At 36.8% G+C, this 11,357-nt stretch overlaps 2 protein-coding genes across 4 annotated transcripts; one reads left to right on the top strand and one right to left on the bottom strand.

Annotated features, from left to right (window-relative positions):
• The first annotated feature begins 7 nt into the window (after positions 1–7).
• asphd1 (aspartate beta-hydroxylase domain containing 1) lies at positions 8–5,770 on the top strand. Of its 3 annotated transcripts, none has more exons than XM_082531176.1 (6): positions 8–132; positions 1,201–1,672; positions 1,806–2,012; positions 3,168–3,375; positions 4,017–4,130; positions 4,349–5,770. In XM_082531176.1, the coding sequence occupies exons 2-6, from the start codon at positions 1,220–1,222 to the stop codon at positions 4,456–4,458; spliced, it is 1,092 nt and encodes a 363-aa protein (XP_082387302.1). In that variant the 5' UTR covers positions 8–132; positions 1,201–1,219; the 3' UTR covers positions 4,459–5,770. The 3 variants fall into 3 exon arrangements, with proteins under 3 accessions (XP_082387302.1, XP_082387304.1, XP_082387303.1); XM_082531177.1 differs by having other exon boundaries at positions 122–172; XM_082531178.1 differs by lacking the exon at positions 4,017–4,130.
• A 1,172-nt stretch (positions 5,771–6,942) lies between these two features.
• On the bottom strand, positions 6,943–11,122 carry cabp5b (calcium binding protein 5b). The gene is made up of 6 exons (XM_082529258.1): positions 10,875–11,122; positions 9,936–9,966; positions 9,701–9,844; positions 9,084–9,193; positions 8,782–8,929; positions 6,943–8,327 (listed from the first exon to the last, which is right to left on the bottom strand). The coding sequence occupies exons 1-6, from the start codon at positions 10,923–10,925 to the stop codon at positions 8,299–8,301; spliced, it is 513 nt and encodes a 170-aa protein (XP_082385384.1). The 5' UTR covers positions 10,926–11,122; the 3' UTR covers positions 6,943–8,298.
• Positions 11,123–11,357: the final 235 nt, after the last annotated feature.

Genomic DNA, 11,357 nt, shown 5'->3' with positions numbered 1-11,357 from the left:
GGCGAAATGCTGTAACTGCAGAGCGCCGCGAAGCTCCCCACCACATTTTGTCTGTCAGCGGTGGAGGAGCTGTCCACCGACGCGGTGCTGAAGTGCGTCCCGACACAGCGCTGCGTTGTAGCCTTTATCAAGGTAATCTGACAGGGACGGGAAAAGCGGCACGGTAAATAGTGTATGTTTATTCATTTAAAGGCCTGCATGTGTCGTACCGTGTGCATGGCGAACATTTTCAGCCGCCGATTCTTGGAATGGGTGGATGTTTGCTCCAACATGGAACACGGGCAGTAAACAAGCCAGCCGAGCTGTGGGGGCTGGTGCAGAGGAAAAAAACAAAAAACAAAAAAACAAAAAAACAAAAATGTATGCTGAAGCATGCGCAAATCATGAAACACATTTATGGTGTACGTCTGTGCTGCAGCACGGGGTGCTTCCACTACATGTGAGGGCTAAACGAATGTGCAGAAATATGACCAAACCCCGACACTTTGTTTACTGAATCTTCTAAAGACACACACACACACACACACACACACACACACACACACACACACACACACGCGCGCGCGTATATACCCCAAAAGCCAAATGCAACAGTTGCACTAGTCATGCAATACTAATATTTTAACTAATGGATAAATATTGAAACATAACATAAAACTGTTTCAAAAGTTCCGTGAATTCAAAGTAAAAGCTAAACTTTGTAGTCACAAGACCTAGCCTGCAGTGAAATCCACAGCTAGTTTGGGTCACAGATCAGGTCTTATGTAACACCATGTCAGCCTCCAACTTAAAAAAAAAAAAAAAAAGGGGGGGGGGGGGGGGGGTAAGTGACCCAGTGATCCAAAGCTACATGTCCACTCTCAAGTCCACTCTGACATCGACCTCAATCCCCATGGCGCTGAACGGGGATTACGATAAAGAAAATAGGTTGGGCAAGGACGGTCTTTTGTTTGCTTTGGACTGCAAGAAAAACAGAACTGTGGAAAAAATCTTGTTGTTTTGTTCCATAAATTAAAAAAAAAATACACGAATCCACTTTAATTAAAAACATAACCATGCAAAAAGTGCAAGTAAAAAGTACAAGTGTGATGGCATCTGTAAAACTCCTTAAATTCATAAAAGAAGTAAAGTAGCAATAGAACTTTGCCAAATTACACATGTTGTATTATCTCTCAGTCTGTTTCTATTTTATTATTTCAGTGTCTCCCAAAATTAAAGGATGCACTGGTCAATGAACACGCTTCCCTTGACTCCGTATATGGAGCTGGGTGTACAATCACTGAGCGGCCTTCTGTGGACTCTACTGCTTTTGTTTCTTTGGCACTGTTATCGGATGGGCTCCGATCTGCCAATCCCAGGCCATGCGCATGCTGGAAAGCTCAAGTCAAGCTCAAGGAGGTCCATGATGTCCCGTAGCGGTAGCTGTATTGGAACAAAGTGCAGTGCACGATCCAAGCTGTCCAGGAGCGATCAAATTAGTCCCTTTATTTCCATGGAAACAGTGGAAGACGATGAGCAGGGACAGGGCTACCTCACCCCAGTGCTGAGTCATGCCTTGTTCCCTGCCCAGGCATCTGCAGAAGCCAAGAAGTTGTACACAGCCCTGCAGCAGTATGCCAAACGCTACAGTTGGGTGGGCATGGGCCGCATTCATAAGGGCCTCCGCGAGCAGGTATGCTTCCAAGTGGACTGCAAGAGTTGTTCCACAATGGTTTAAGATTTACAGCTGCATTCTTGAAGCCAAAAAAACCAAAAGAAAACTCTGCCAAGAAATAATCACAGCTTTTTCATTTGTCTCACTTTAGGTCAGACTGAATGATCACTCTGCTATACAGAAGCCTCATCTCTTCTTTCTGCCAGATGTTCCAAGTGTGCCTTTCTTCCCACGTGACGCTCATCGACATGACATTGAAGTCTTGGAAGCCAACTACCCTGCGATCTTGGCTGAATTCCAGGCTGTTTACCAGAAGGGCATTGACTCAAAATTAGGCTGGACCTGTGTAGGACCAAAGGTATGCAATAAAATCCTTCAGGCCAACTGGGAGAAAGTGATATAATGCACCATCCAAAAATAATTATCTGTCATTCAAAATACCATGGAATGAACTTGGTAAGTCCTGGAAATCTACTACACTTCCTGAGATATATTTTAGTATGATGGCATTTTTCTGATTATTCATTATTTTTTCACTGTTTTTTTCTTTTTTTTGGCTCATAATGTACAGTTGTGGTCTCTAGTTTACTCTCATCAAAGACATGAATGCCATGTTAATTTGGGACATTTAATGATTTATCTGAACTGTCCTTTTTCCAGGGTGCCATGTTTGTACAGCACACATGTTTAATGACTAAAAAAAACAAGAACTGGGTGCACAAGTTTGAATTTATTTTGGATCTTCTCTAATCCACAGCATAAAAAGTATGCTGACAGCCTCAGAGTAAAAGTGAAATTTGTTTAAATCAAGTTGCACATCAGTGCTTTTGATTGCCATTAACAAGCTTCTGACAAAATTCTGGCCAGATATTTGTCTATTCGTCTTGGTAGAATTGGTAGAGTAAATTTAAACAGTTTTTTCTGGCTTGGACCCAGTTTTGTGACTAAATTTCAGTCGAGTTCAAAGGTGTTGATTTTGGAGCAGGGAATTCTTTCTAGCTTGGCACCCTCTCAGTTCATGGCAATGTAAAACTGGCTTCATCTCATCTGAGGGTGGCAGTTTGTGCCTACTTGGCAAAGTGGTGACACATCTGCATAACTATTGTTCTGAGTATTGGTCAGTCAAGCTGTAGCTGGTTATTATCACCAATGAGAAGTCAATAGACCTGGACCTTGTCATGTTAAAGGGGATTACAGAAGCTTCAGCAGCACGTATTAAAATATTAAAGTGAGTACTTGTATATATTTGAGCCCGTATGCATACTTTTGTGTGGATTAGATAAAATCCAAAATAAATTGAAATGTGTGGACCCAGTTCTTGTTTTCTAAAGCAATTAAAGATGTGTGCTGTAAAATCATCCCACCCTGGAAAAAGAACAGTTCCAAGAAATCATTAAAATCCCCAAATTACTGACTTCATGCCAACGATGAGTGGATGTAAGCTTGTGATTGGAACTGTTAGAAAAAAAAAGATCTGTATCAAATGTTAAACATGGACTTTTATCTTTTTCAGGGCCAAGCTGTGTTTCCTTTGTACAGCGCTGGTGTCTCTGTGGCAGGAAACTGCCGTGCCTGTCCCTGCACCTACCGGACACTTCTGTCTTTACGTACTTTTATAAACAGCAATTCATTGGGATCAGCAGGATTTTGGCTGCTGGGCCCTGGAGCAACTTTGGGAAGCACATATGGACCCACTAATACACGCCTGCGTTGTCATCTTGGTATGTAATGGACTTATAGTTATTGTGGATAATGGAATCTGTTTATTCTGTTGTAACTATCCACACTACACTAATACATGGATTTATCCTCCTCAACCTAATGACCTGTTTTTATGATATTTACATCAAAGTACACACACACACACACACACACACACACACACACACACACACACACACACACACACACACACACACACATACTGGTTTATCACCTGTAGGACTTGACTTCAGGGTATGTATGTGTGTGTATTGCAGGAACTACCTCAAGTTATGTAAATTATTAGTTCATTATACATAATGCACTGTGCGAGCAAAAACAAAGCAGTATTATTGGATTTAAGATTAAAAAGGTGGAACTGTTTGGGTGCACATAATAAATTGTTGTCAGACTTCGCTGCACTATAGAGAAATAGAAGAAAAAACAGATTAAATACTAAACCATTGCATAATGTAATACTTCTCTGGTCAGGGTTGAGGTTCAGTTCCCTCTCGTCATTTTTGTAATGTGATCCATCTGGCTATAATCCTTGCTGCTTTAAATAAAAACAGGGTTGGAAGCCATGCCCTTTTAAGTAAAGGGGAAAGCATAATGCTGTGTTTTTAAAACCAAAGCTGAAAGACAGACGTCGCTGTTGTAGGTCTGCAGACTCCACCCCTGTGCGAGCTGGTGGTGGGAGGGGAGCCTCAGTGCTGGTCAGAAGGACACTGCCTCCTGGTTGATGACTCCTTCCTTCACACTGTCTCCCACAAGGGTCAGTGAGTCACAAATGGCTTTGACAAATGAATTAATTTGTGATCTATTAGCTTATTGCATTTATTAATTAACATATGACCAAATGTTAAGATGTAAAATGTGGTGGGTAATTAAAAAAAAAGATTCCTGATCAATTTTTATGAATTGTTTTAGATAAGTATAAACAGCTATTACATTTTTTAAATGCTAAAACTATATCTCCGTCTCCTTTGAAAGGCCCTCCAGATTCTAGACCCAGCGTCATTTTAAGTGTGGACCTTTGGCATCCAAATGTGGCTGCAGCAGAGAGACAAGCCTTGGACTTCATGTTCAGCCCTGAACTCTAAAATGTTTTTGTTTATCTGTGTACTTGTATACAACATGAAGAGATGCCTTACATTAGACCTGGTAGTCCTGGGACATGCATCTCATTCCAGTAAATTAACCGCTGTGTGAATCTGCCCCAAGAATTACACAAGCCATGCTTTCAAGTGCTGTTGGATTTAGGGTCTACACCGAGATTTACCACATGAATGCATTACATTGTTGTTATAGGCTGGATGCTAGGCCACAAACTAAGCATCACTTGAAAGCACAAAGAGCAGATCCAGTGTTAGCAACTTGGCATCATAACTTTATGCATGTGAAAACTACTGGAGTTTATTTTCAACTGTTGATGCATGTGCAGATATGCTATGGGAATGATTCAACCAGAAAAACTGTGAAAAAAAAAGATAAATATTACAATTGTAATATAAAATGATTTTTATTTTCCAAAATTATTGCCAAAAATATTTTGACTAATATATACTGTGGTTCTTTCTTTCCCTACATACAGTCCTCTGTGTATGCTTGTATATTTCTATCTAGAAGTGCTTTCCTATAGTTTTGTTTATAACTGATTGCCCTGCAGTGGTTTACATATTATACAACATATAGTACTGTGCAAAAGTCTTGATCCATCTGTCAGTTCTTTATATTTTACTAGGAAAATGGGACGAAGGTGCAGTGATTTATTGAAACATATAAGAACACACATGATAATTCAGTACATAAGGAATTGTAAAAAATAGAAAATACAAAACAGAATTGTAAAATTATAATAAGCTTAAAATTCAATACTTAATATAAACATGTTTATTCTTTGTAATAATAATAATAATAATAATAATGATGATGATGATGATGATGTGTGGCTCAAAAACTTTTGCACAGTCCTATATGAGGCTTTTGTCAATGCTGTTTGGAAATCAAAAACCAAATAAATGATCAAACCATTATTGTCTTGCTATATATAATCAGTCGGTACCAAGGGGCCCAAATATCATCTGGATGGACGGATGTACAGATGGCAGTATGCGTCTATGCTTTTATGCTGTTTACAAAATTCTGACCCACTATCTTAATGTCACACTGGAAACTGAGACTCATCAGGGAACATTTTTCCTGCGCAATGTAGTCTCAGTTCCCTTTTTTCAGCTGACAGGAGTAAGACTTACTGTGGTCTTCTGCAGCTGTAGTTGCTTTACAATTACATGTTATACATTCAGAGATGCTCTTTTGCATACCTTGGCTATAAGAAGTGGTTATTTAAGTCACCGTTGTCTTCCTTTAAGGAGTCTGACCATTCTCTTGTGACCTCTGCCATTTTCAGCTGGAGAACTGCCGCTCACTGGATATTTTCTCTTTTTTGGTCCATAGTCTGCAAACCTTAGACATGTTTAGGTGGGAAAATCTCAGTGGATCAGCAGTTTATGAAATACTCAGACCACTGCATTCGACACTAACAACCAGGCCACGGTGTAAGTTCTTCATGACAGTTTCTACATGCCTAAATGCAATAAGTTGCTGCATTGAATATTTGAATATTCTTATTTGTATATATTTCAAAACTTAATTATTTAGGTGAAAATAATTATTTAGGGACATGGGCAAGTTTATAGTCTAAAAAAAGGTATGCAGTCTAAAACATATCACACAAACACTTTAATGAATGTGTCTTTTAATTCAATCATCATACTGAAACACATTTCCAATCATTTAGGTCATTTAGCCCTTTTTTGCTTCCTTTTTTTAGTCGGTAGATAAGAATTAGTGTGCCGATTTTGTCTTATCTGCCATCTGTTCCTGTGAGGGTCCCATGATGGGGATTACACTGACTGAACTAATCCATCCCAAAGAGGCAGATTATTCCCGAGACTGTTTAAATGCAGTTGTATGGGAATGATTCATTCAGCAGGGGACATTTACTGGGAAGAAATAATGAAGCTTTCACAGTCATTAGCAGATAGTATAACAATTTAAAAGCAAGTAAAAGAAGATTTTTTTCAAAATGAAGAGATATGAAGTAAAAAAAAAAATTAATTAAACTTTATTAGTAAATATTTAAAAATAAAGTTAAACCTATATTGTAGAGATATTTGTATGCCACTAATGGCATATTGCAATATTATTAGTCATCCAGTCAGAAAGAATAATTAAGTAGTTTTTTTTCTGAAAATGTAACAAAGTTCTATAACACACATTATTTGTCATTACCAGCCTTGATATTAGTCTTTAGAAACTCAACCATTACATGTAAGTCTGAAAGATGAAAATAGCCTTTGTCACATGCAAGAACTCACATGCTGTTCTTTTGTTATGCAACAGAATTAGCAACTAGAGGGATTTTCAAAAGTGAAAGATGTCTAATATGGAAAGTGGTTGAAAAATAAATCTCTGCTTACTATCACTGGGAGTCTGCTGTTTGGAAATTACATCAGTCATTGGTATTCAACTGTTCAATTGTTGAGAAAAATTTCCAGTAATAAATAAAATTCCATGGAAACAGCCATCCTTCAGAGGTTTATTACAGATTTTGCAATCTTGACTTTGAAGAGAAAAGATGCTGAATGATTTTTACCCAAGTCATCGCTGCAGAGAGAAAAATGGGATACAACAACTTCAACCTTTACACAACCTGCAGTCTGGAATAAAATATTTTTGAGAATACTGTCTATTTGCCATAACAGGCTGATCATAGTCCTGATCATAGAGGAAATAACTTCAAGCTGTGACTGTCAGTAAAGAACATATCACCCATCCCAGAGTAACATCTGTGCCCTGTTCTTCTTTTTCCCAATACAGCTGAGCCTGACTGAGCTCATGAGAGCAGACAGCAGACAGTGGAGACACAACCAAAGAGCAAAACATTACAACAACATGTATAAATAATACTCATCATTCAATAAATATCACATTTTTTTTTTACACATATACAAAACATTGTATTAATTATGTTAATTTGGTCATGGAAAATGATGATTATTAATTTTTGTAACTATTTTGTTTCAGATATTAATTTAAAGGTGCCAAAGCAAAAAAACCAAACAAACAACAAAAAACAAAAACAACAAAATATATATATATATATTTTTTACAATGGTGCATCTCTACCACAATCATCACATATGTTTTAATTATCTCACATGTCACAGAGCAATAAAGAAACCTAATCTCTGATGTTTTATCCAAATAAGGCAAGAACACAGCACCACTTAGACTACACCTCCTGTCTGGTGATTAGCAGTAAAACTGGGGAAATGCATGTATCTGTTCAGGGAATACAATAATTAGCATGTCAGTAAACTCCACTGCTAAGTTAAACTGCAAATCAATGACCTTTTGTAGTTTGACATGAATTGCAATCCTTTTTCTGAGCCAAAAACAAGAATTTCAGCTAAACATGCAGAACTAATATAGGTGAAAATGTCCAGGAAGGAATTCATGCAATGTAAATCACTTCCAGCATGAAATATCGGTATGCACCGCAGCCCACCAAGTCTGTCCAGATCATAAATTAACTTAATATACTGTAGAGTTGCTATTTTTAATATTTTATATTTATTTATAAATTTTAAAAATCAAACAATGACACAGATACAACCTGTCATTTTTTTTAACTTGGACACGTTCAGGGCATTAAGAAAGAAGGGGACAAGTGACAAATACACAAAATCAGGTCTGGCTTTCTAGAGCTAACAAATTTTGACAATAGCAAATCCATAAATTAATAAGTAAGATTTAAAAAAATAATGAGTGCCACATATTCTAGCAGTGATGCAGGAGCCCATTACCAGAAATTACAAAATAACAATAACAGAAAACGTAATAAAAATACATCCGCTCCTTTCTTCATTCCTTTGTTCTCATTTCTGTGACATCATTTTCACAAACTCTGTAAAGAAAATAAACATAGTTTCTATAAGCTATGTTCTTCTTGCTCCATAAAGCTACAAATATTTATTCATTCTTATGTAAATGTTGCAGCCTTGCAGCAGCATTATTGATGACATAGATTTGCCAGCAAGATTGAAATATCGGTAAATACGTGTGTAATAAGTTTTTCTACCGAGGACTGTCACAGTATTAGGAAGACAAATTTTGAATATGTTTTTGTCACAACAACAAAAGCTTAAGTTAAACTAATTTCCTTTTCCTTGAGGTGAGTGTTGTTATAAATTGGCACTATATCAGTTAAAACTAAGCTGAATGCACAACTTCTTCTTTCTTTAAGTTTCCTGTTTCACAGTTATAGTAATAGTAATATTATTATGTGAGGCAACACAAAATAATATAAAAAGTTGCTGTAAAATGAAATTATTTTTTTGTGGTCTGTTTGTTTAACTTACCCTCAAAGTCAACTGTTCCATCACCATTGTCGTCAGCCTCCTTGACCACTGCATCGATTTCATTTTTGCTGGTTTGTTTGCCCAACAACTTCAACATAGCATGTTTCATCTCATCAGAAGTGATAGCACCATCGCCATCTAAATCAAACTGCAGAAAAGAGGAAGAAGCCATCCAAATATTGCAAACCTTTTAGAGTTCTGCTGCATGAGTTTCATGCTCTAACAAAGTTTTTTAAAGTAAGTTAATGCACTGTCCACCATGGGGTGCCAAAGACCACAAAGTGAGTCAAAGGTGTGCTTACCTCTTTGAAAGCATCTTTGAGTTCCTTCAAACCAATCATCCCTGCAGTTTCATCCAGAAGCTTGGGGGTCATTAGGTCGACAAAATCCTCAAAGTCCACCCGCCCCCCAACTGCAATAAGATTTCGATAACATAGTTTAAGCAGGGCATTTGTCTTCCTGTGATGATGGACTAGAATGAAATACTTTACAATAGTGTTTCTATGGGTTTCATAAATGTCCATATGTACACACACTGACATAGAATGAGCCAAATGATCATAAAATGCATTATGATGACTAATGTTATTATACCCATATGAAACAGGAAATGTCAGCTTTAATGAACCATTTTCAAGTCAAGTTTCCAGAAACTTTAAGAAGAAATGATGCCATGTTTCTATTTGTGTTTGTAGAAAAATAATAAAAGAAAAAGCGAAAAACAAAAACATAATCAACAAATATGGGAATTTATTACATATTTAAAAAAGTCAAATGTGTGTCACAGAAAAAAAGGTGTTTTTTAATGTCACTGTTATATTTGTCTGTATTATTCTTCATAAAATGTGATAGTTAGACTTCGTTTTCTTCAGTTAATAAACTGTAGGTTTTAGTTTTACTTTGTTGTCACATTACTCACGGTTCATGTTGATGTTTTGGCTCAGTTCTATCAGCTCCATTTCAGTTGGCATATAACCCATGGTCCTCATCAAGTTCCCCAAGTCTTTACAGCTTATTAAACCATCCTTGTCCTTATCAAACTCTACAAAAGCTTCACGTAACTCTGTGGAGCATACAATTTGAGGAAAAGTGAGAAATGTAAAGAATTATACAACCCTTTATAAAGTAAATATGAAAGCGTAACATATAATTACCTTCTATCTCATCATGTGTAAGTGCTCTTGACTGCAAAACAGTTTAAATGAAAATGATATTAGTAATGCTTCAGTAGTGCCACAAATTTGACCTATTTGGTAAACATCAGCCTCAATGAAGCACTCTTCATCTGTTGTTCTTGGACAGATGTTACCAAATCACGCAACACATTCTCATCCCTGGGGACAAACGACTCTTTCTAAAAGTAACAGTCATGCATGCTGTGCATTTCTGCAATGCTCCTTAAGCTCTGCATATATAATCATGTTCCCTGTATAATAAGAACACCCATAACACATTAGCTGAAACTGCTTTTGTTCAATGACTTTAAGATCTGTAAGTGTGTATAACTTATTTAAACATTACTGCAATAAAATATTGTAAGCTAAGAAGTGAGAGGGAGTCATTGTCACTCAGACATGATAAATGAAAATCTTTAATACAATTGTGTGAGTGAAATACATTCATAGTTGTTTATGTAATTATACTTTTGTCTGGGATATTCTTCTAACAGTTGCTATCTTTATTCCTGAATGGTACATTTTTAGCATGTATTATTATGTTCATATACACCCTTGCATGGCATGTTCTTTAGCTACAGCATCTATCTGATCAAATTTCCTGTGTAGAATGTCCTGTGTAGATCATAGCCTTCATTTGGTAAAGCTATGCTTGTTAGAATTATGTATAAAGTGTCTTATTACTATGAAATTAGAAAATGTATTCAAAGAAAATGAGAGAAAAGCATCCTGGTGAGGAACCAAGCAAAAATCGGCCTTACAATTAGTTCTTTAAGCCTGTTTCCTCATTAGCTGAAAATTCTACGATATAAGAATTACCATAGGAACCAAAACAACTATTCCAAAAAAATAATGAATTTCTGTTGACAGAGAAAAAGAAGAGAAATTTAAATAGACTGAAATCATATGTTTACTTACATGTCTCCTTTTGCCTCCTTTGAGAAAGATGCAGGGCTGTTTAAGACTCATGATGCCAGATTCAGTCAAGATCCCCAAGCTATGTGTATTTGTGAATTTCTTTCTTATAAAACTATAAATTCCTTCTGTTTTTAGTGTGAGCGAGTGAGAGTATGTGTGTGTGTGTGTATGAACTGAGATCAGCTGCGGTCCACATACGCCAGATGAGGCAAGGGATGTCTCATATGGATTATCTCTGCCGCTTTGGTCTGGAAAAGAAAGATAGGCTTAAATGCTGTGCATATAGACAATTTCACATATGTGTTCAAATGTTACCCTAATAAGCTTTTTAATTTGTTACATCAGTTTTACTATCTACAATCTGCTTCCATTACATATTTAAAAATAGAAAAAAAAAGTTTCTTATATGACCCCGCAGTTAACGCTTAGGATTAGTCATAGTCTCTACATGCAAACAATCAGCGAAAACAAAGAATCGCTGTG

This window comes from Aulonocara stuartgranti, assembly GCF_965226115.1.
Source record: "Aulonocara stuartgranti genome assembly, chromosome: 4".
NCBI lineage: Eukaryota > Metazoa > Chordata > Actinopteri > Cichliformes > Cichlidae > Aulonocara > Aulonocara stuartgranti.
Note: the sequence above shows the minus strand (reverse complement) of the source record. Positions and strands in the feature narration are given on the sequence as shown.

Excerpts from the sequence above, each read along its gene's own strand:
- cabp5b (XM_082529258.1), bottom strand. The coding sequence starts at position 10,925 with ATGAGTCTTAAACAGCCCTGCATCTTTCTCAAAGGAGGCAAAAGGAGA. Across the intron at positions 9,845-9,935 it reads TACACATGATGAGATAGAAG|AGTTACGTGAAGCTTTTGTA; the intron begins GTAATTATATGT and ends TATGCTCCACAG. Across the intron at positions 9,194-9,700 it reads CCAAAACATCAACATGAACC|TTGGGGGGCGGGTGGACTTT; the intron begins GTGAGTAATGTG and ends ATCTTATTGCAG.
- asphd1 (XM_082531176.1), top strand. The coding sequence starts at position 1,220 with ATGCACTGGTCAATGAACACGCTTCCCTTGACTCCGTATATGGAGCTG. Across the intron at positions 1,673-1,805 it reads ATAAGGGCCTCCGCGAGCAG|GTCAGACTGAATGATCACTC; the intron begins GTATGCTTCCAA and ends GTCTCACTTTAG. Across the intron at positions 2,013-3,167 it reads GGACCTGTGTAGGACCAAAG|GGCCAAGCTGTGTTTCCTTT; the intron begins GTATGCAATAAA and ends TATCTTTTTCAG.